The sequence below is a fragment of the Pelophylax lessonae genome (assembly GCF_965119305.1).
Source record: "Pelophylax lessonae genome assembly, chromosome: 3".
NCBI classification, from domain to species: domain Eukaryota; kingdom Metazoa; phylum Chordata; class Amphibia; order Anura; family Ranidae; genus Pelophylax; species Pelophylax lessonae.
Window position 1 is genome coordinate 491645305 of NC_138770.1, and position 22605 is coordinate 491667909.

The window sequence follows — 22605 nt, forward strand, 5'->3', positions numbered from 1 at the left end:
GGTGGATAAAGCGCCTGGACCAGATGGCATCCACCCACGCATCCTAAAAGAATTGAGCGCTGTAATTTCTAAGCCTTTGTTTCTAATATTTAGGGACTCGTTAAGGACTGGAATAGTATCACTGGATTGGCGTAGGGCCAATGTGGTGCCTATATTTAAAAAGGGATCAACGTCTTTGCCAAGTAACTATAGACCTGTTCGTTTAACTTCTATAATCGGGAAGATATTGGAGAGTTTAATAAAAGACCACATAGATGAGTTCTTGCTGGAAAAAAATATTTTAAGCAACGGACAGCATGGATTCAAGAGAGACAGAAGTTGTCAAACAAAATTGATTTCTTTTTATGAGGAGGTTAGTAAAACCTTGGACAGAGGGGTGGCTGTGGATGTAGTATACTTGGATTTTGCAAAAGGGTTTGACACAGTTCCCCACACACGGCTAATGTGTAAGGTAAAGTCTACAGGCTTGGAAAGATCGGTTTGTAAATGGATAGAAAATTGGCTAAAAGATAGAATTCAGAGAGTAGTGGTTAATGATTCTTACTCTGAATGGTCTAAAGTTATCAGTGGTGTACCCCAAGGTTTAGTGTTGGGACCCTTACTTTTTAATATCTTTATAAATGATATAGGGTCTGGGATTAAAATTACCATTTCAGTCTTTGCAGATGACACCAAGCTTTGCAGTGGAATTACTTCTTTACAGGATGTCTCCAACTTACAGTCTGACCTCAATGCACTGTTTCATTGGGCAACTATGTGGCAAATGAGGTTTAATGTTGATAAATGTAAAGTTATGCACTTGGGGGCTAAGAATATCCATGCATCATACATGCTAGGTGGAGTAGAACTGGGGGAATCCATTGCGGAGGAGAATCTGGGTGTTCTGGTAGATCATAAGCTTAATAAATAACATGCAATGCCAAGCTGCTGTTTCCAAAGCAAGCAAAGTCCTTTCTTGTATTAACAGAGGCATGGACTCCAGAGAGAGAGATATCATTTTGCCCCCGTAAAAATCATTAGTAAGAACTCATCTGGAATATGCAGTTCAGTTTTGGGCACCAGTTCTTAAAAAGGATATTAGGGAACTGGAGAAGGGCAACCAAACTGATAAGAGGCATGGAGGACCTCAGCTATGAGAAAAGATTAGAGGAACTGAATTTCTCTCTTGAGAAGAGGAGATTAAGGGGGGATATGATCAACATGTATAGACACATAAGGGGTCCATATAGTGAACTTAGGTTTGAGTTGTTCACTTTAAGGTCAACACAGAGGACAAGGGGGCACTCTTTACATCTAGAGGAAAACAGATTTCGTCTCCAAATACGGAAAGGTTTCTTCACCATAAGAGCTGTGAAAATGTGGAATAGACTCCCTCCAGAGGTGGTTCTGGCTAGCTCACTAGATTGTTTTAAAAAAGGCCTGGATTCTTTCCTAGGTGTACATAATATAAATGGGTACTAGAAATGTTTTTAGGTAAAGTTGATCCAGGGAATAGCCGATTGCCTCTCGGGGGGGGGAGGAAGGAATTTTTTTCCCCTACTGTAGCAAATTGGATCATGCTTAGCTGGGGTTTATTTCCGCCTTTCTCTGGATCAACAGCGGGTATAGGATTGTGTATATGGGATTGTATGGTAGGGTTTTCAATACGGGTTTTTTTTTTTTTTATGGTTGAACCGGTGTCTTTTTTTAACCTATGTAACTATGTAACCTTGTAAAACTTTGTAAAAGTAGGAACAGACGACCAGGTAGCCGCCTTGCAAACCTGAAGCACAGATGACTGATGGCGAAAAGCCCAGGAAGCACTAAGCGCCCAAGTAGAATGCACCTTAACAGGGAAAGGTGGAATCTGACCCTTAATTGTATAAGCCTGCACAACTGTCTGATCCACTTGGAAATAGTCGCAGCAGACGCAGGCAGCCCTTTCTTTGGGCCATCCGAGAGTACAAAAAGCAAATCTGATTTTCGAAATGACTCAGTAGCTGCCAAGTACACCCTGAGTGCCCGAAGTATGTAATGCAATTTCCTTAGGATGTTTAGGCTCAGGACACAAAGAGGGTAACATGATGTCCTCATTTAAGTGAAAACTGGAAACCAACTTCGGAAGGAAGGATGGATCTAGACAAAGTACCACTCTATCCCTGTGAACCATCAGATAAGGAGAAGGACAGTACAACGCCGCCTGTTCCGACACCCTGCACGCAGAAGTAATAGCCACCAGGAAGGCCACCATCTGGGATAGGGTAAGCAGAGGAATCCCCCGAATACTTTCAAAAGGAGGTTTCTGGAGAACCGACCGCACCAAATTAAGGTCCCAAGGTTGCAACGGAGGTCGCACCGGAGGTGCCAAGCGTCACACCCCCCGGATAAAGTTACGCACCAGGGAATGGGTGGCTAATGGCCTTTGGAAGAAAATTGCCAAGGCTGAGACCTGACCCTAGATAGTACTCAAGGCCAATTTTTGATCAACTCCCCATTGAAGGAAATAAAAGAGCCGAGCTAGCGAGTAGAAGCGAGGGGAAACTCCAAGGGACTCACACCACGCAATATGCAACTTCCACGTACGATGATAGATCTTCCTAGAAGTCGCTTTTCTCGCTTTAAGCAGAGTGGGAATCACTGAATCACCCTGTCCTTCAGCACCTGGCTTTCAACAGCCAAGCCATCAAAGCCAGCGACTCGAAAGCAGGATGAAAGATTGGCACTTGAGACAGTAGATCCTCCCTGAGAGGAAGTCTCCAAGGAACGTCTGTGACTAGCCTGACCAGGTCAGCGTACCAAGCTCGGCGAGGCCAGTCTGGAGCCACAAGGATGACCGGAATCCCTTCCGCCTCGATCCTCCGAAGAAGTCTTGGCAGCAACTTGAGAGGAGGAAAGGCATACATCAGCTGATACTGACCCCACGAGCACATCTGTGGCGTTTGCGGGCCACAAACCTCTGCACTTTTTTGTTGATCCGAGACACCAACAGATCAACATCTGGAGTGCCCCAAGGCACAACTGCTGGAACACCTCCATATGGAGAAACCATTCCCCTTGATCCAAGGTCTGTTGACAGAGGTAATCCGCCTGCCAATTTTCCACTCCTGGAATGTGAACAGCGGAGAGAGCTGGAACAAAGCAATCTGCCCATCGAAAGATGCCTGCCACTTCCAAGGCTGCAAGGACACTTTTGGCGCCCCCTTGGTGATTGACATGCACATTGGCCAACCCTGCAGTTACTCGGTCCAGTGGACTAGGCAAAGCCTGATCGCTCTCAGCTCCAGTACATTTATCAGTAACCTGGATTCTTCCAGGGACCAGACTCCTCGAGCAGACAACCTGCTGAGAACTCCTCCCCACCCAGACAGACTGGCATCCGTAGTGACAATTGTCCAATATATTGGGAGAAGGGATTTTCCTTGCTTGCGCATCGAGGACTGAAGCCACCAGATCAGGGACTCCCTGGTCACCTGGATCGGATTTTCCAGAAAATTTCGATTTTTGTTCCATTTGAGAAGGATTTCCTTCTGGAGGGTTTTCATGTGGAATTGAGCGAAGGGGACTGCCTCGAAGGACGACACCATCAGTCCCAGAACTCTCATACAGGTCCGAAGGGACGAGCATTTGCTGGACAGCAGCAGCTGAATTGCAATCTGTAGTTTTTCGGAGGAAGAAACACCCTGGCTGCGGACAAGTCCAAAGTCAGGCCCAGATAGTCCAGTCTCATGGAAGGGACCAGGGACGACTTTTGAAGGTTCAGAATCCACTCAAACTCCTCCAGAGTTCTCACGGTGATCTCCAAATTTGTCACCAGCACGGAGAAGCAGATCATCCAGGTAACCCAGGACCAATTTCCCCCATTTTTGTAACAGCGCCAGGACCAGAGCCAACACATTTGTGAAGACCTGAGGAGCAGAGGCGAGACCAAAGGGTAACGCCACAAACTGATAGTGATCCTCGCCCACGGCAAAACGCAGAAACCGTTGATGTCCTGCACATATTGGGATGTGAAGGTAGGCATCTTTGATGTCTATGGAGGCCAGGAAATATCCCATGTAGGGAAGCCACCACCATGGGAATGGATTCCATCTTGAATTTTTGAACTCACGCAAAGAAATTCAGTGCCTGCAGGTCCAGGATTGGACGCACCTTGCCTTCCTTCCTGGGGACCGTAAAAAGGTTTGAATAAAAGCCTTGAAAACGTTCTGCACAGGGAATCGTAACTATTATTCTCTGTTGTACTGTACCACCGCAAAGAGAGCCTGCAAGTGATCCGGGAACAGTCTCACATTGGAAGGGAAGAACCTTACCGGTGGATCGGATAGAAACTCGAACTTGTACCCGGACCGTATGACCTTGTGAACCCATTTGTCTTGTATCTGGGATAACCACAGGTATGGGAATCGGCAAAGAGCTCCCCCCACCTTAGATAAGGGTGAGGGGGCACCTTCAGGCCGAAGGGGCCTTGTCCTCAGGTCTGAAGAAACTCGATTTTTGTTTGCCAGACCAGGGTCGCTTTGAACCACCTGAGGGGGCCTTGAAGGACTTTGCCTTATCGACTGACCCTGAGGGACGAAAAAACATATGTGCAGAAAAGGAGGGGCCCGTCTGCTACGTGTGTCCTTACTGTCCTTGGTAGCCTGCGGGAGAAAAGTACTCTTACCCCCTGTGAGACCTTTGATAAAGTCCTCCAGGGTAGCCCCAAACAGGCGATCTCCTTGAAAAAGAAGATCAGTAAAGGCCTTCTTTGAGGTCTGATCCGAAGACCAACACTTTAGCCAAAGTATACACTGGAGGACCACCGCCGAAACCGACATTCGGCCCAAAATGGGAGCAGCATCCAGCGCGGCATCGCAAACAAATTGCAGCCCCTGCATCAGCTGGTCCAACAGCTCCTTAAAGGAAGGAGGAAGATGTTTCCCCTCCAGGTCACGGGGTAGTAACTTAGCCCATTCAGTCAATGTTTGCGAGACAAGGGCAACCGTTCACACCGGTCATAGCGCAGACCCACGCCAAGGAGTACATATTGCGGGCCACAGTCTCCGCCTTTGTACCTGCCGAATCCTTAAAGGATGGGGAATCCTCCACTGGGATCATGGTAGCTCTATTCAGTCTTGAGACTGAAGGGTTCACCGTAGGTGGCAGAGTGCACTTCTTTATAAGGAACTCCTCAAAGGGGTAGTGTCTAGCAATCCGTTTAGGCACCCCAGTTGAATGCTTTGGGCGGTCCCATTCTTTTTTGAGCATGTTGTCAAAATACACGGGAAAGGGAAAAACCTTTGCCGCTCTGGATGGCTTGTGAGTGCCAAGCGTAACCTGCGCCTCATTCGCAGTCATAACTGTGTCCTCCATTTTTAGGGTCTCAAGTACAGAGACAACCAGTGCGTCCACAGTGCCTTTTCTTGCACGGTGGCGGAGGTAGAGATGTCATCCTCACTGTCAAAGAAGACAGGGTGCGAGGTAGTAGACCCGGCAGGGAGACCCGCGTCTGCAGTGGCTGAATCAGACTCAGAATCTGACACATCAGATAAGGCAGGGGTAGGCGGAGGGTGTTTTTTGGCACCTCACCCTTTAAAGGTCACCTCCACCCAGGACAGAAACGATTCCAGGACCGCCTAAAGTGCATCTATGGACAGCTGGGATCCGGAGGGCCCTGCGGCCTCCTTGAGGGGGTCAGGTGGGTACACATGTTTTGCAGGGTCCATGTTGCACCAGGGGAACCTGTAGCAAAATCCTGTAGAGAATTTTTTTTTCTTTTCGCAAAACATCTCACCACGCTACAGCGCCACCAAGAGGTCAGGCAGAGCGCACTGACGACCCCCAGCAGAGAGAGAGAGACCCTCCAGTCTCACCACTCTACAAAGATGCACCAGGAGGCCCAGAACATGTGCACAGCACATGTCTGCAGCAATCTCAATCCAGAAAGAAAGATCTGAGGATCAGCACTAGGGTATAGGGAGGGGCTCCATCAAGAAAAGACTCCTCCAGGAACTCCAAAAACATGGCCGCCAGTGATTCCTATTAGAAATCCACATCAAAATGTCTGCCAGTTGTATCAATATGGCTGCAGAATCTTGCAGAGCACATTGGCTACAAGAAAATGGCAGCCCCTCGTGGGGACCCCCAGCCTCCTGGACAGGATCGACAGGAAGGGGGCCCTGGGAGTGACAGGTAACCCTCCCGCACGATTGTTCATCCATCGCCGGCGGCACCCCCCCCCCAACTGCAGCCTGACGCTCGGTCCCAGCCCTCGGGAGTAGTTACAACCATCTCTTCGCCGAAGTGGGGGGCTGTCGGCCAATAGGAATGCTGCGACTCGGGCCTAGACCTGGTCGTATACGACCTGGCGAGCCGTTTAACTCGCGGGGCCAGTCCCTGTCCAGTGGGACTATGTCGCGGCCTACCTAGCGTGGAGCTGGGGTCTGTGCGCTTGTTGGCCGACTGGGGTGACTACTGTATCTATATATCCAGCCCATCGCCCAGATCCGGCTTAGTTTCTTGTAAATCTCACAAGAAAAAAAAAAATCAGGAGAAAAAGCTAAATAGAAAAAAAAAAACTATCTAGAAAAAAAAAAAAAAACTTTGCCAGGACCAAAGACCCAGCAAGGAACAAGGTCCTCACTCCTGACTAGGCAAAATAAAACTGGCATCCTATAGCAGGGAGAGAGGGTATACCCCCTGGGACTGCCCATATTTGTAGCCAGAATTTTTTTCTGCCTAGTGTACTACTCCTGTAGGGGGCAGCATAACCCTACGGATATGAAGATCAGCGACTGCGTCCGTCAATGAACGATAGAGAAATATCCATTTACTTGCCCTCGGGCTCTCGTGTAGTATACAGTAGTTGTATCCACCGGATGAACTGAGGCCCGGATCTAAAATGCCAGACAATGCCACAAGAGTTCCCATTCTTTGATATTAAAAGCTTTTGCCGCGTCAAGTGACATTATGGCTCTACTACCGTATTAGCAGTTGGGACTTGTAAATTTAGAAATAGACGCCTGATATTAATGGCTGTGGATCAGTTTAGGATAAATCGAGATTGGTTTGCGTGGATCAATTTAGTAATATGTTTTGACAGTCACGAAGATAACATCTTTGCTAGGAGTTTTCTATCTGAGGTCAGTGGTGCAATAGGGCGATAAGAATCTGGACTTCTAGGGTTCTTACCTGGCTCCAACAGCACAATAATAATTGCCTCGGTCATAGAGGGTGGAAGGTAACCTGCGTCAAATGCATTTTGAAAAAAAAACCTCCAAAAGCTCTGGTAACAGTGTTTCCCCATATATTTTGTACACTTCTTCTGGGAGACCATCCACCCCCGGAGCTTTGTTATTATGGGAACTGGCAGCGGAAAGTCTCAACTCGTCCAATGTTAGAGGGCATTCTAGGGCTGTCCTGTCCTCATCTGATAGTTTTGGTAAGTCAATGGTATCAAGGGACTTGGTCAAATCCTCAACTGCATACAATACTTTAATACTACAGAGTTTTTGAAACAACTCACAAAATACTCTGCAAATCTCAGCAGTAGTAATTACCATTGTTTTCGATTCTGTTTGCATTTCTGACACAAACTGATGGTCTTTCGGCCTTCATGGTGGTAGCCAACAGGTGCCCTGTACCTTCCCCTTCCTCAAAAAATGGTTGTTGCAAAAAGAACCGTTTGTTCACCGCCTTCTGGATAGCTATTGAAGCGGCCTTTGCAACCATGCGGACTTCGTTTCTGGATTAGGATTGTTGACATATTGACATTCTGCCTGTAACATCTTAGCCGCCAATGAGTTTTCCCATTTCCTGGACCGTCGTTTAATTTTCAAAATCTGGAAAATGAGGAGCCCTCTCAGATATGCCTTCAACGAGTCCCAGTATACAGGAAGAGCTACTGCGGAATTGTTAATCGTACAATATACCCCTAGGTCTTTTGGGATACCCTCACTTGAAGGAAACAGTGCCAACCAATAGGGGTTTATTTTCCAAAATGATCGAGTGGGGTAGGATTGGAGATATCATTTTAGAACTAAGGCAGAGTGGTCCGATAGTATGTGACACATACTGAATATTGTTGACATATGATAAGAAAGCTGACGTGCCTAATGCCAAATCAATTTTAGAAAGAGCCGTATGGGTACTAGAGAAACACGAAAATTGTTTTGTTGTTGGGTTTCTCTTTCGCCATAAATCTACAAGCCCAAGCTCCTGTATATTCCTGGCAAACGCCGTGGACACTGAGGTTACCTGGTGCTCTGGGGGATGGCATTTATCTAGTGATGGGTCCAAATATTTGATAAAATCTCCCAACAGCAACCATGGAATGTCTGGTTTGTCGCAGACAAAATGAAGGAGACCCTTAACAACCTCTAAGGAGTATGGGGGTGGAATATAGATATTAGTTATCACATAAGGCCCTCTAAACATACAGTATAGGAGCAAATACTGACCCTTACTAACCCTCTGTGACTGCCTGCAGGAGAAATCCTACCCCATTAGCAATAGGGACCTAAACTCCTCTAGAGTAGGAGGTATAAGTGGAATGATACTGAATTGTATACTGCCACCTTTTTAAATAGTGCAGCGTGTCACTACTGAGATGTGTCTCCTGCAAACAGATGAGTGAAAGAGAGAACCTCTGCAGTGTGGTAAATATAGCTTGCCTTTTAGAGGGAAGCCATACTAGCCATACGAATAATGTCTTATAGAGCAGGACAAATCCCAACAAAAGCATTAGTGCAATACTGAAAGTTTTGTTGGCAAGAACCCTCCTTTCTCTGATGACCCACATTTGTAGCGACCATATCTGTCCTACAACAGCATGTTCGGTTAGATATTCTGGACTATTATGGTTAGCATGGTACATTATATATATATATATAAATATATATATATATATTGTAAGGGATTAGCTCGGTGGTAGGCGTAGATGACTCCTTGGGGGGTGCGTTTTCACAGAGAAATAGCCCAAAAGTGCTTGCAAACAACAGGTTTATGGTTTATTCTTCCAATTTCTTCAAACAAGTGCATGCAGCAAAACATCAAAATAAAATAAAACACAAAATAAATCCTTGCCTCTGTGGGCGGCTACCTTCTCACGCTGGAACCTACCTAAGAAGTCTTCCCAACCTACTGTTGGGCCGACACTGCTGATCCTACAGCAGACACTCAAATGTCCATTTGTTTGCTTTTCACACAGCACAAACATTGTCCATTGAACATGTCCCTTTGTTTTCTTTCACACAGAAACACTTCGTCTTCTCACCTTTGAGACGTCTTCACTCGTTTTTACCCTCCTGAGCGCACACCGCTTCAGGAGGTCTTCCCCATGCTCACTCAGCTTTCAGGGGGCACACAGGACTGTCCTCTACCCACATGGCGTCAGGATGCAGCAGTTTGTCTGCCTTCCTCTCCCAGCCCACACGGCGACAGGAGGCAGCAATCAATAGGACTTTCTCTGAACAAATTATAGAGCCTTAACTCTCTCATTCTGAACAGGTGAAGGCCTTTCAACTTCCTGCTGGCTAGCTCTGTAGCCAACACCCTATAGTATCAGTGAACTTTCTAAATCAGGTGGAAATGTATCTCCTTCCTGTGACTACATTCCCAGATTTACCTGACTTCCTGTCACATACCCCCCCCTCTTGTTTCAACCCTAGGGTTGGGACACAGATTTCCAGGCACGCATGTGTCAAGCACTGCTGACTCACTGATAAGCCTCCTATTATCCTCAAGCTTCCGGATGAAACTGTTTTGTCATCTTCATTGACGGATTTCTCATAAATGCCACACAGTTTGTCTCTCATCTCATATACACATTCTTCAACTGCATTTTTGGCATCATTTTGCTCCTTCTCGTTTCTGTCATCTTCATTGACAGCTTTCTCATAAATGTCAGACAGCTTGTCCCTCATAACCGTCTGTCCAATCCACCATGGAGGACCGTGATCCATAGGCAACTCAATTGGGCTAGTCTTAATGTCTTCAACATTCTTAAGACGCCTCTCTCTGCAATCCATAAATGTTTTCCACAAAACTTTGAGAACCTTTGCTTCACTAAGCTTTGTTCCAAGTAGGGACTCTTGACATCCCTCTGTGACTTGAGTTGCCTCTCCATACAGCTGTACACAATCATTGACTTTTTGTTGTAAAAGGGAATGATCTTCCTTCTTGAGCTTTGCTTGCTCTAAGATGCTGTGCAGAGGATTTTCCAATTGAGACAACAGGCTGTCACACATTTCTTCAAAGTGACCCCTGTTCCTTTTCCCAGAGATATCAATATCATTCACCAAACATTTCATATTCATAGGCAGATCTGAAGCATTTGCACTCATCAACTTCTTAAACTTTTCGCCCTCCTGAGCGAGTCGCAGTAAAGGCCTACTATTTGATTTGATATTGAGTTTATATTTCTTGCCAAACTCTTCACAGAAGAAGCCAACCAGAACATCATCAACTTTCCTTCCACCAACATAGGGGTCAAAGGCAACAACACAGTTGAACCCAGCGATCTGGGTGGTATCCATTATAGACCTCCTCTCTGCATCAGTGAAGAAGCATGGAACTGCAACACATTCTTTTACAGGTTTCTTCAATGCACTTTCTGCTGAACTATTTGACCGCTCAAAGTCACCTAGTTCCTTTTCTCTATCTGAATTCCACATGGAATGCATCTCAAGATCACGATCAAACTTCTGCCACCCGTCTTTCACCAGTTCCATTTTGGAAACACTCCCTGAAAGGCACTTGAACTTAATTTGCTTCACGTTTTCATCAACAGCCTTAGTTTTCTCCACTAGGTGGCGTTTGCTTTTTTCTCCCAGATTTATATCACTTGCTTTAGTTTTCTCCGCTTTAGTTTTCTCCGCTTTAGTTTTCTCCACTAGGTTTTCAGCCTGAACTGAGAAAACATCACATTTCTTACACAGCTCCTTTGTTTGCTGAAGTTTTTGAAGGAACGGTTTATTCCACAGGGGTGATTCAAGCCACATGTCATCACATTTCTGAGGCTCACTCAGGACAGACCCCAAAACTCTGATCCTTTTAAAAACTGCATCAGGCACACTATCCCCTCTTTGGGACAGATCCTCTGTTGCCTGTAATTCCTCTTCCAGTTCCTGCAACGGAATCTTCATCTCTTCTACTTGCTGTTCTAAGGCTCGTTTAGACTTTTCTAGCTCCTGAACGCTTTTCTCAACCTCATCCTTGTAGCTGACCACATGTTCCATCTCTGTACATAGCTGCTTGTTAACTCTTTCTAGTTCAGCCTTAGACTCTAGAGCTTCCTCCAAAGAGCGAGCCAAGAACAGGGCTTTGCTCTCGTTATCACGCACCTCCGTTTCTGCACGGGCGCGTTCTTCTGCATATTTTGCAGACACAGTCTTCTCTTCACCAAGCATCTGATCAAACTTCTTTTTCACATCTTCAACACACTGTAATGAACCAACGCTTTCTTCCATGCGTTTTTTCATATCCGCTATCTGAGCTTGCAATGTTGCGACTTGCTCTGATAGGTTTTTCTTTGCTTCCGCCTCCTCTTTTAATTGTTCCAGGAAGCCATTTTTCTCATCTTCCATTTGTTTGAGCTTTGTGCTAAAACTCAGCCTTTGACACCTCTCTTCCTGTAAGAGTTCCTGCGTGTCTTGCAGCTGCGATTCCAAGATAGAAAAATCTTCCGCAATTTCTCTAGATTTGCTGTCTGCTTGAGAAAGCCGATTTGTGACACTGTCCAACTCAACCTGCAATCGGTTTGCCTTCTCTAACAGCTTAGCACACAATAGGTCACCTTCTGACACCTTGACTTGCGATTCCAGAAGCCGTGCCTCTACTTTTTCCCTCTTATGTTCACAATCTCCTTTTCCCTGCATAAGAGCCTTCACCTCATTGGCTAGTTTCTGGGAATGAGACTGTAATTCTGCCACACAGGCTTCTTTCTCCTTTAACTGCTGCTGGAAACGTTGGGCTTCACCTTTCCAACTTTCACAGTCTGCACGTAATTCATCTACCACATTGCTCAAAGTGGTGAGCTCATACACAGTACTCCGTAATTTAGCCTCTCTTTCACTTTTCTCGTTGTCGCTGAGAGACAATGTCGTTTTCAGAGCGACATTCTGTTCCTGCGACTCCTGCAGGTCTATTTTTGTAACTTCCAAACACTGAAGACTTTTTTCCAGCTGATTACGCAACTCCAACATATCAGCCATACTTTGCTTCTGCAAAGTCTGAATTTCACTTTCCTTTTCCATGAGGATGGTATCTTTCTCCATTATAGTCTCTCTGCGTTTTTGCAACTCGACCAAAAGAAGAGCAGTGGATTCTTCCCACTGTGACACATGAGACTTGAGTAGTTCATTCGTTTCCTGCAAGTTTCTATGCTCCATTTTAAGCAATTCCAAGGCTTGTTCCTTTTCTTCCATTTTCCGTTGCAAGGCATCCAACTCAGCCCTGCACACATACTCGGTTTCCTCCAAACCGATGGCCTCCATTGGCTGCTGGCGTCTCTGTTTCCAGCCTGCCATGCTCTCTTGATGAGCCTTTTGTTGAGCTGCAAAGCTCCGCTGAAAATCCGCATTTGCCTGCTGTTGAGCTGCATTTGCCTGCTGTTGAGCTGTATTTGATATAATCAGTTGTTTCAACATCTCCTCCATTTTGAGCTTACTTTTCATCTGAGCACACTGCGTCTCCATAGCAGTTTCATCAGTGTTGCTAGGGACAACAACCTTCCTCTTTAGTAGACTCTCTTTAGGCATGGATGGGGCTGGTTCAGACGGTAACATCCCCTCCATCCATAGAATTCGGTCTCTCATTTCATCTATCTTTGCATTTTTCAGGCGTTTGGATCGCCCCATCTTCAATAACTCCACAAACAAATTTTTCACAGTCCAGCAAAAAAATTTTCAGACCACTGTCTCTTTAACACATGTAGTTGTTCTCTCTCTTGCAAGATCTCTTTTCCTGCGCACACAGTTTGTGCAGTCACTTGCACCAGACACAACAAAGTTCATCAAATAATTTTGAGACCGCTGTCTCTTTAAAACACTTTTTTTTTTTCTGTCAGGATCTTCTCTCCTGCACACATAGATTGTGCAATCTAATGCACCAGATAAAGTTCATCAAACATTTGCACTTCCTTGCAGGGATCTCTGCTTATGCCCGCATCCTCCACCATATGTAAGGGATTAGCTCGGTGGTAGGCGTAGATGACTCCTTGGGGGGTGCGTTTTCACAGAGAAATAGCCCAAAAGTGCTTGCAAACAACAGGTTTATGGTTTATTCTTCCAATTTCTTCAAACAAGTGCATGCAGCAAAACATCAAAATAAAATAAAACACAAAATAAATCCTTGCCTCTGTGGGCGGCTACCTTCTCACGCTGGAACCTACCTAAGAAGTCTTCCCAACCTACTGTTGGGCCGACACTGCTGATCCTACAGCAGACACTCAAATGTCCATTTGTTTGCTTTTCACACAGCACAAACATTGTCCATTGAACATGTCCCTTTGTTTTCTTTCACACAGAAACACTTCGTCTTCTCACCTTTGAGACGTCTTCACTCGTTTTTACCCTCCTGAGCGCACACCGCTTCAGGAGGTCTTCCCCATGCTCACTCAGCTTTCAGGGGGCACACAGGACTGTCCTCTACCCACATGGCGTCAGGATGCAGCAGTTTGTCTGCCTTCCTCTCCCAGCCCACACGGCGACAGGAGGCAGCAATCAATAGGACTTTCTCTGAACAAATTATAGAGCCTTAACTCTCTCATTCTGAACAGGTGAAGGCCTTTCAACTTCCTGCTGGCTAGCTCTGTAGCCAACACCCTATAGTATCAGTGAACTTTCTAAATCAGGTGGAAATGTATCTCCTTCCTGTGACTACATTCCCAGATTTACCTGACTTCCTGTCACAATATATATATAGAGGAGTCCCCATGTCCATTCGTTGGTAGTGACTGTGAATTGCTGGAACAAAAAAAAAACCTTTTGCCACATTTCAGGCTTCAAACATAAGGATATAAAGAAAACTGTAATTTTTTGTGAAGAATCAACAACAAGTGGGACGCAATCATGAAGTGGAACGACATTTATTGGATATTTCAAACTTTGTTAACAAATAAACTGAAAAATTGGGCATGCAAAATTATTCAGCCCCTTTACTTTCAGTGCAGCATACTCTCTCCAGAAGTTCAGGGAGGATCTCTGAATGATCCAATGTTGACCTAAATGACTAATGATGATAAATAGAATCCACCTGTGTGTAATTAAGTCTCCATATAAATGCACCTGCACTGTGATAGTCTCAGAGGTCCGTTTAAAGCGCAGAGCGCATCATGAAGAACAAGGAACACATCAGGCAGGTCCGAGATACTGTTGTGGAGAAGTTTAAAGCCGATTTGGATACAAAAAGATTTCCCAAGCTTTAAACATCCCAAGGAGCACTGTGCAAGCGATAGTATTGAAATGGAAGGAGTATCAGACCACTGGAAATCTACGAAGACCTGGTCGTCCCTCTAAACTTTCAGCTCATTCAAGGAGAAGACTGATCAGAGATGCAGCCCAGAGGCCCATGATCACTCTGGATGAACTGCAGAGATCTACAGCTGAGGTGGGAGACTCTGTCCATAGGACAACAATCAGTCGTGTACTGCACAAATCTGGCCTTTATGGAAGCGTGGCAAGAAAAAAACGAATTCTTAAAGATGTCCATAAAAAGTGCCGTTTAAAGTTTGCCACAAGCCACCTGGGAGACACACCAAACATGTGGAAGAAGGTGCTCTGGTCAGATGAAACCAAAATCTAACTTTTTGGCAACAATGCAAAACGTTATGTTTGGCATAAAAGCAACACAGCTCATCACCCTGAACACACCGTCCCCACTGTCAAACATGGTAGTGGCAGCATCACGGTTTGGGCCTGCTTTTCTTCAGCAGGGACAGGGAAGATGGTTAAAATTGATGGGAAGATGGATGGAGCCAAATACAGGACCATTCTGGAAGAAAACCTGATGGAGTCTGCAAAAGAGACTGGAACAGAGATTTGTCTTCCAACAAGACAATGATCCAAAACATAAAGCAAAATCTACAATGGAATGGTTCACAAATAAACATATCCAGGTGTTAGAATGGCCAAGTCAAAGTCCAGACCTGAATCCAATCGAGAATCTGCGGAAAGAACTGAAAACTTCTGTTCACAAACACTCTCCATCCAACCTCACTGAGCTCGAGCTGTTTTGCAAGGAGGAATGGGCAAAAATCTCAGTCTCTCGATGTGCAAAACCGATAGAGACATACCCCAAGCGACTTACAGCTGTAATCTCAGCAAAAGGTGGCGCTACAAAGTATTAACTTAAAGGGGCTGAATAATTTTGCACGCCCAATTTTTCAGTTTTTTATTTGTTAAAAAAGTTTGAAATATCCAATAAATTTCGTTCCACTTCATGATTGTGTCCCACTTGTTGCTGATTCTTCACAAAAAATTACAGTTTTATATCTTTATGTTTGAAGCCTGAAATGTGGCAAAAGGTCGAAAAGTTCAAGGGGGCCGAAGACTTTCGCAAGGCACTGTATACAGTAGACCATTCAATAAAGGTCAGAGAACCACTAAAGAACTTGCTCCACTCAGGAGCTACTACCTGGGGGGGCGTGACCAGGAAGAACACACGAATTGCGCCATAGAAAGAAGCAGAACAGATACCACCAGGTGGCAGTGTTCAGAGCCCTTATGCGGGCTATTTCCTGAAACATAACATTCCCCATGAAAATTTCAGGTAGAGCTTCTTGTTTGCTTTTAAAACAAAACAGAAAAGACTGAATCGGGTTGAAAGAGTCCTGCGTCACAGGGAATCAAACTGGATCAGAGGACTGGCCTGGTCACTTATAGGTATCGATCCAATGAGTTGCATTTTCATGAGAATCAAAGAAATGTGCGGTGGCTTGTGCCACTACTTGTAATCTGGCAGGGTAGAGAATAGAATAAGTGAGATCCAGTTGCCGTAGACGACGTATCGCATCAGTGAACCCTGCTTGTTGTACCGCTGCCGAGAAGTCAGGGAAGAATAAGATCCTGGAGTCGTCCATCTATGTCTGGAAGTTGTCTAGCTCTCTGCAAGATGAGGTCTCTATCTTTATAGCTAAGCATCTGCAGTATGAAGGTTCTTGGTGCCGCCCCTGATGGCGGTGGTCTGCCAGGGACTCTATGTGCCCTTTCTAATGCAAATAACGGAGTAAAGTGCTCCTCTCCCAACGTGGATTTGAGCCATTTTTCTATGAATTCTGTCTGTGCCTTTCCTTCCACCCTTTCCGGCAAGCCCACAATTCACACATTATTCCTGCAAAGCTGGTTTTCCATATTCTCCAGATGCGAGTCGTGCATGGCTAAATTTTGTTATGCAGTTTTAGAGGACTGCACTATAGGATGCACAGAATCTTCCAGGGAGCTAACCCGTTCTTTAAAATTGCAGAAATGTTGCCTTATTAAAGAGATTTCTTTCCACGTGCCATCAACTCCCTGGGACAGGGTGTTCAGAGAGCTATTGCAGGTGGTAACTGCTTTCAATATATCTGCTAGGGTAGGTTCAGGATCTACTGCAGAGGATATAGTGTTTTGGTTGACTAATACCATGTTACTCACTGTGCCATCAGGAACAGCTCACATGGCTGAGTCTTCCTCACATGCAGGGGCTGAAGGGGATGCATCAGCAGAAGTAGCAGTAGGGATCTCCACCATTAATGCAGCTGCAGGCATCATCCCGGTACAAACACTTCTGCAAGCCGATGTACAGGTATGTCCGTTTGCGGGAAGCGGTTAAAGTGTTATTAAACCCAGGACCCTGCATTCACTATATCTGGTCTCCCACAGTACACAAAACATGGAAATACAATTATTTTAGTAAATATAAACTGCTAATTACCTTTTCTCATCAGCAGTATATAGCACCCTTGTGACTTCTATCAGTGTCTGGTTAAAGATTGTGGGAGGGGTTTTCATTCTCCTCTGACTGTCCTATAAGGCTACAGGACCCTTGACTTTGTCTGGACTGTGCTGATCACATGCACATTTCCCCCCCCCCCCCAAAAAAAAAAACTTTCTTGCAATACACACCAAACTGAGCATGTGCAAAGTGACTTCAAGGCTCTGTTCGATCAGCATATAGATTGGAATGCAGTAAAAGAAGGGGAGAATCAGAGAAGACATGAGATCAAACAGCCTTTATACATAGTGCAGAGGATTAACCCCTTAGGTTCCACATGGAGTAGAACAAGCATGCTTTACTGCATATACAGAATGATTTTACTGTTGTTGGTTTAGCAACACTTTAGGCTTTGAAAATGCTGTAAGCTAACTGGTTATCATGCACAGTTACTTGAAATTCGGTCTTCTCCAGTTTTGATAAATTCCCCTCAGTGTCTATAGTACAGGGGTCAGGAGTGACACACAGCCACTTTACAGAATACAGCCAAAATGACCCCCTTCTTCCCAGTACATATCAACCCTACCACCCCAGCCCATATTTGGCACAGTACAAATCTCCCCAAACATCCCTAAATACCCCCTCAAAGCATAACTCCTCAGTACAAACCCCTGAGTAAAGGTTCACCCAAAACACACTCTTCTCCCAACACAGACCCCATAAGTAATAACTTTTCTTCCCATCACAGACTGACTTCTCCCACACAGATGCCACCGTGCAGATGGATCGCCCCAGTATAGAATCTCCACCCCTCCCACTCTCGGCACAGACCAAACCCCAAGCAAAAGAATCCTCAGCACCGACTGACTCCCCACCCCCCACCCAAGACACACAGAGTACAAACACCCTCCACCAGGTGCAGAACCTTAGATCACCCTTCACACCCCCCCCCCCCCCCCCAAAACAAAAGAAAAGCTCACCAGATGACCAACAGGAGATGAGAGTGAGAGGAGTCCTGTTCTCTACTGTCATATGAGGAGAACACAGAAGGCAACTTTCTCTCACTCTGATCTCCCGCTGTCACTGACGCAGCGGCCTTGGACTAGCTGGAGGTAGTGCTGAAGCTGCCTGCCTGCTGGAGCAGACCACACCAACTGCACCTCCATTAATGCACCACTGATGATGCTCATTATTAGATAATAATGTTCTCCCAGCACAGCCCCTTTAGTCCCCGTTCACACTAAGGCGACCTGTGAGGCGACCTGGTCGCCTCACAGGTCGCCGTAGGTCGCATTCCATAGGGAAGCTGCGGACCCGTTCTAATAGGAGCGACACAAGTCGCTCCGACTTATAAAAAGGGTCCGGAGCTTCTTTGGGGCGACCTGGAGGCGACCGTCATAGACTTCAATGTTATGAAGTCCGTGCCGGCCGCTCCGAGGTCGTTGCGCGCTGCTTGCACCGCAACCTCGGAGGTCGCCCCGGGAAGTAACGTCGCTTGTATGTGAACGGGGCCTTACAGACAAAGCATACCCATTTATTTAAAGAATAAACACAAATATTGTTAAAAATAAATCAAGTAAACACTAACAATATTTTACCAGGATAATCTTGCTGCACACAGCAACACTAACCTTGGACTGTAGACTTTCCAGTGCTTCTTGCCTTCCAGCTGAACTATAAAGGCTTCAATGTCATCATAATGTGGTGCAAAACCCTGAGTAGCAGGGGGGGTCAGATACCTGGACCAAGAAATAAGAAAAGACAAACTGGCATATCAAGAAGTATCATTTGTATCTTTGTGTATTATACTTTTGAATGGCACATGTGGATATACTGTAAAGTAACAATATGAAAGACATACTGAAGTTGTTTCTTCGACAAGTACCTATATGCCCATTTGGAGAGACAGGGAAAATCTAATTTCACAGAAGTGAGGGAAGCTTTTAAGATCCTGCTTCGAAGATATAAAAATGCACAGGTATCCCCATCCCAAAATCATATTAGGTTCTCCCTTGAATTTATATGAACTCCATATGAAATAAGTTTACTATTAAATCTTGAAAAAAATTCTGTGTGTCAAACACTATCCTACTCCATATATTATATAAGCTCTACGTTACATTCACTTTACCACTGTGCAAAACAGCCTCTTTCTGGTGCTTCCCCAGTGACATCACACCTCCTGCACACAGATTGGTCCTTCCTCAGTGACATCACACCTCTTGCACACAGATTGGTCCTTCCCCAGTGACATCACACCTCCTGCACACAGATTGGTCCTTCCTCAGTGACATCACACCTCTTGCACACAGATTGGTCCTTCCCCAGTGACATCACACCACCTGCACACAGATTGGTCCTTCCCCAGTGACATCACACCTCCTGCACACAGATTGGTCCTTCCCCAGTGACATCACACCACCTGCACACAGATTGGTCCTTCCCCAGTGACATCACACCTCCTGCACACAGATTGGTCCTTCCCCAGTGACATCACACCTCCTGCACACAGATTGGTCCTTCCCCAGTGACATCACACCTCCTGCACACAGATTGGTCCTTCCCCAGTGACATCACACCTCCTGCACACAGATTGGTCCTTCCCCAGTGACATCACACCTCCTGCACACAGATTGGTCCTTCCCCAGTGACATCACACCTCCTGCACATAGATTGGTCTTTCCCTAGTGACATCACACCTCCTGCACACAGATTGGTCTTTCCCCAGTGACATCACACCTCTAGCACCCACATATTGGTGTATCCTCTGTGTGAGCATTAACCCACCAGTGACCATTCTGCAGTGAGGGTGCAATATTGTCTCAGAGATCAGCCACACAGAAGAAGCATTAACCCCTCAGTGACCTGCCTTTAGTGTAGGTGACTGCTTCGGCTGCATTCACACCTGGGCATTTTGAAATGCGAGCAAATTTGCCACAATTCTGCCCGCAATTTCAAAATGCCCGGGTGTGAATGACAAATGCACATTTAAGATGCCATTCATTTGCACAGCACTTAGAAATGAGGTGCAGTTCCGGCAAGATCATTTGCGCTGCAAATTACATTGTTTGAAGCTTGTCGCCCAAAAAAAAGTTCTTTTTGAGGACATGCTTTAAATGATGCAGTTTGCCGCAATAAAAGCGTGATCTATTGAGTGACAATCGTGGCAGAACCGCACCGCATTTTTAGGTGCAATTCAAATGAATTACATCTCAAATGTGCACAGGGCAGCCGTCAGAAATTTTTGGGCCCCTTACACAGCTTTAGACCTGGGCCCCTCTGAGCCTGACCACCAAGGGCCTGCCCATGGGCCATCCCACCAAATCCACACATCATAGGTGTGCGCAGCCTATTGCATTAGGGTGTGCACCTCAAATCTCAAACACACATGCATGTGTGTGTCTACATGTATATGGCCCCGATGCATTCATCTCCCTGCTGGCACAATGAAAGAGAAGTGCTTCTCTTATGGCTGAGCTGGTAAGAGTGAGATCTTTCCCATCTCCCCGCCCGCACACAGAGTACAATCCTGTACTCAGTCAGCCCCCCTCACACCTGTATATATGACAGCCCCCCTCACACCTGTATATGTGTCAGCCCCCCTTCACACCTGTATATGTGTCAGCCCACCTTCACACCTGTATATGTGTCAGCCCACCTTCACACCTGTATATGTGTCAGCCCACCTTCACACCTGTATATGTGTCAGCCCACCTTCACACCTGTATATGTGTCAGCCCACCTTCACACCTGTATATGTGTCAGCCCCCCCTCACACTTGTATATGTGTCCGCCCCCCTCACACCTGTATATGTGTCAGCCCCCCTCACACCTGTATATGTGTCAGCCCCCCTCACACCTGTATATGTGTCAGCCCCCCTCACACCTGTATATGTGTCAGCCCCCTCACACCTGTATATGTGTCAGCCCCCTCACACCTGTATATGTGTCAGCCCCCTCACACCTGTATATATGTCAGCCCCCCTCACACCTGTATATGTGTCAGCCCCCCCTCACACCTGTATATGTGTCCGCCCCCCTTCACACCTGTATATGTGTCAGCCCCCCTTCACACCTGTATATGTGTCAGCCCCCCTTCACACCTGTATATGTGTCAGCCCCCCTTCACACCTGTATATGTGTCAGCCCCCCTTCACACCTGTATATGTGTCAGCCCCCTTCACACCTGTATATGTGTCAGCCCCCCTCACACTTGTATATGCGCCCGCCCCCCTCACACCTGTATATATGTCAGCCCCCCTCACACCTGTATATGTGTCAGCCCCCTCACACCTGTATATGTGTCAGCCCCCTCACACCTGTATATGTGTCAGCCCCCTCACACCTGTATATGTGTCAGCCCCCTCACACGTGTATATCTGTCCGCCCCCCTCACACCTTTATATATGTCAGCCCCCCTCACACCTTTATATGTGTCAGCCCCCCCCTTACACTTGTATATGTGTCAGCCCCCCCTCACACCTGTATATGTGTCCGCCCCCCTTCACACCTGTATAGGTGTGCGCAGCCTATTGCATTAGGGTGTGCACCTCAAATCTCAAACACACATGCATGTGTGTGTCTACATGTATATGGCCCCGATGCATTCATCTCCCTGCTGGCACAATGAAAGAGAAGTGCTTCTCTTATGGCTGAGCTGGTAAGAGTGAGATCTTTCCCATCTCCCGCCCGCACACAGAGTACAATCCTGTACTCAGTCAGCCCCCCTCACACCTGTATATATGACAGCCCCCCTCACACCTGTATATGTGTCAGCCCCCTCACACCTGTATATGCGTCAGCCCCCCTCACACCTGTATATGTGTCAGTCCCCCCTCACACCGGTATATGTGTCAGCTCCCCCTCTCACCTGTATATGTGTCAGCCCCCCCCCTCCCACCTGTATATGTGTCAGCCCCCCCTCACACTTGTATATGTGTTATTGACGCAACTCAAGATATCCTTTCTGATATGTGTCCATTTCGCTTTTTGGTTGCCTATGAGATCTATTTCATGTATTTTAATGTGAAAACCTTTGGAGGTCTTTATTATTCTATTACGTACGAAAATCAGATTGTGAAAATGCCATAATGTTGTAACTATGCTAATTTTCTTATGATCCTTATCTTTGTACCCTATTGTATAACTTGGTATATAACTTTTTAAATTGTTGTACATTCTTTTTCTATTTATCTTTTAATAAAATAAGATTGAAAAAAAAAAAAAAAAACACACACTTCTAAAACGTCAAAGGGTTATCATGGGTAGAACCCGAGTTCTAGAATGTCAATACTAGATCAATGGGATCACATAGAAAAAGCTCATTATGGAATAGAGCTGTCCAATCAGCTTATTGCAGCCCTTCTCAACCTTTTCAACACAGAAGAACCCTTGAAATAAATGTCTGGTCTTGGGGAACCCCTGCTAAAAATCTACAGCTCAAGACACATTAGTGTGACAGTCAGTGGGAAGAATGCTCCTTACTCTTGTCATCATTGGGAATCATTACCCCCCTTACAGATAGCTAAAATGAATAATGGTGTCATTGGGAACTTACCCGAGAGGCATAAATTGCCCATTTCTCAAGGAACCCCTAGCAACCTCAGGAGGAACCCTAGGGTTCCACAGAACCCTGGCTTATTGGTATCAACAAAATAAATCTTAACACACTATTTATTGTACACTAAATAAAAAACTACTATCAAAAAAAACAACAAAACTTGACAAGAAGTTCAT

General features: G+C 45.8%; 1 protein-coding gene across 2 annotated transcripts in view; it reads right to left on the reverse strand.

The window, feature by feature from the left end:
• RIOX1 (ribosomal oxygenase 1) overlaps positions 1 to 22605 on the reverse strand; it is a 320376-nt gene that overhangs the window by 188139 nt on the left and 109632 nt on the right. For both annotated transcript variants that reach the window (XR_014225073.1, XM_082251939.1), the window contains exon 7: positions 18501 to 18608. Coding sequence is in view for 1 of the 2 variants with exons in the window: in XM_082251939.1 (XP_082108065.1) it covers positions 18501 to 18608 (108 nt within the window). In the remaining variant the exon portion in view is untranslated. The remainder of the gene's footprint in view (positions 1 to 18500; positions 18609 to 22605) is intronic.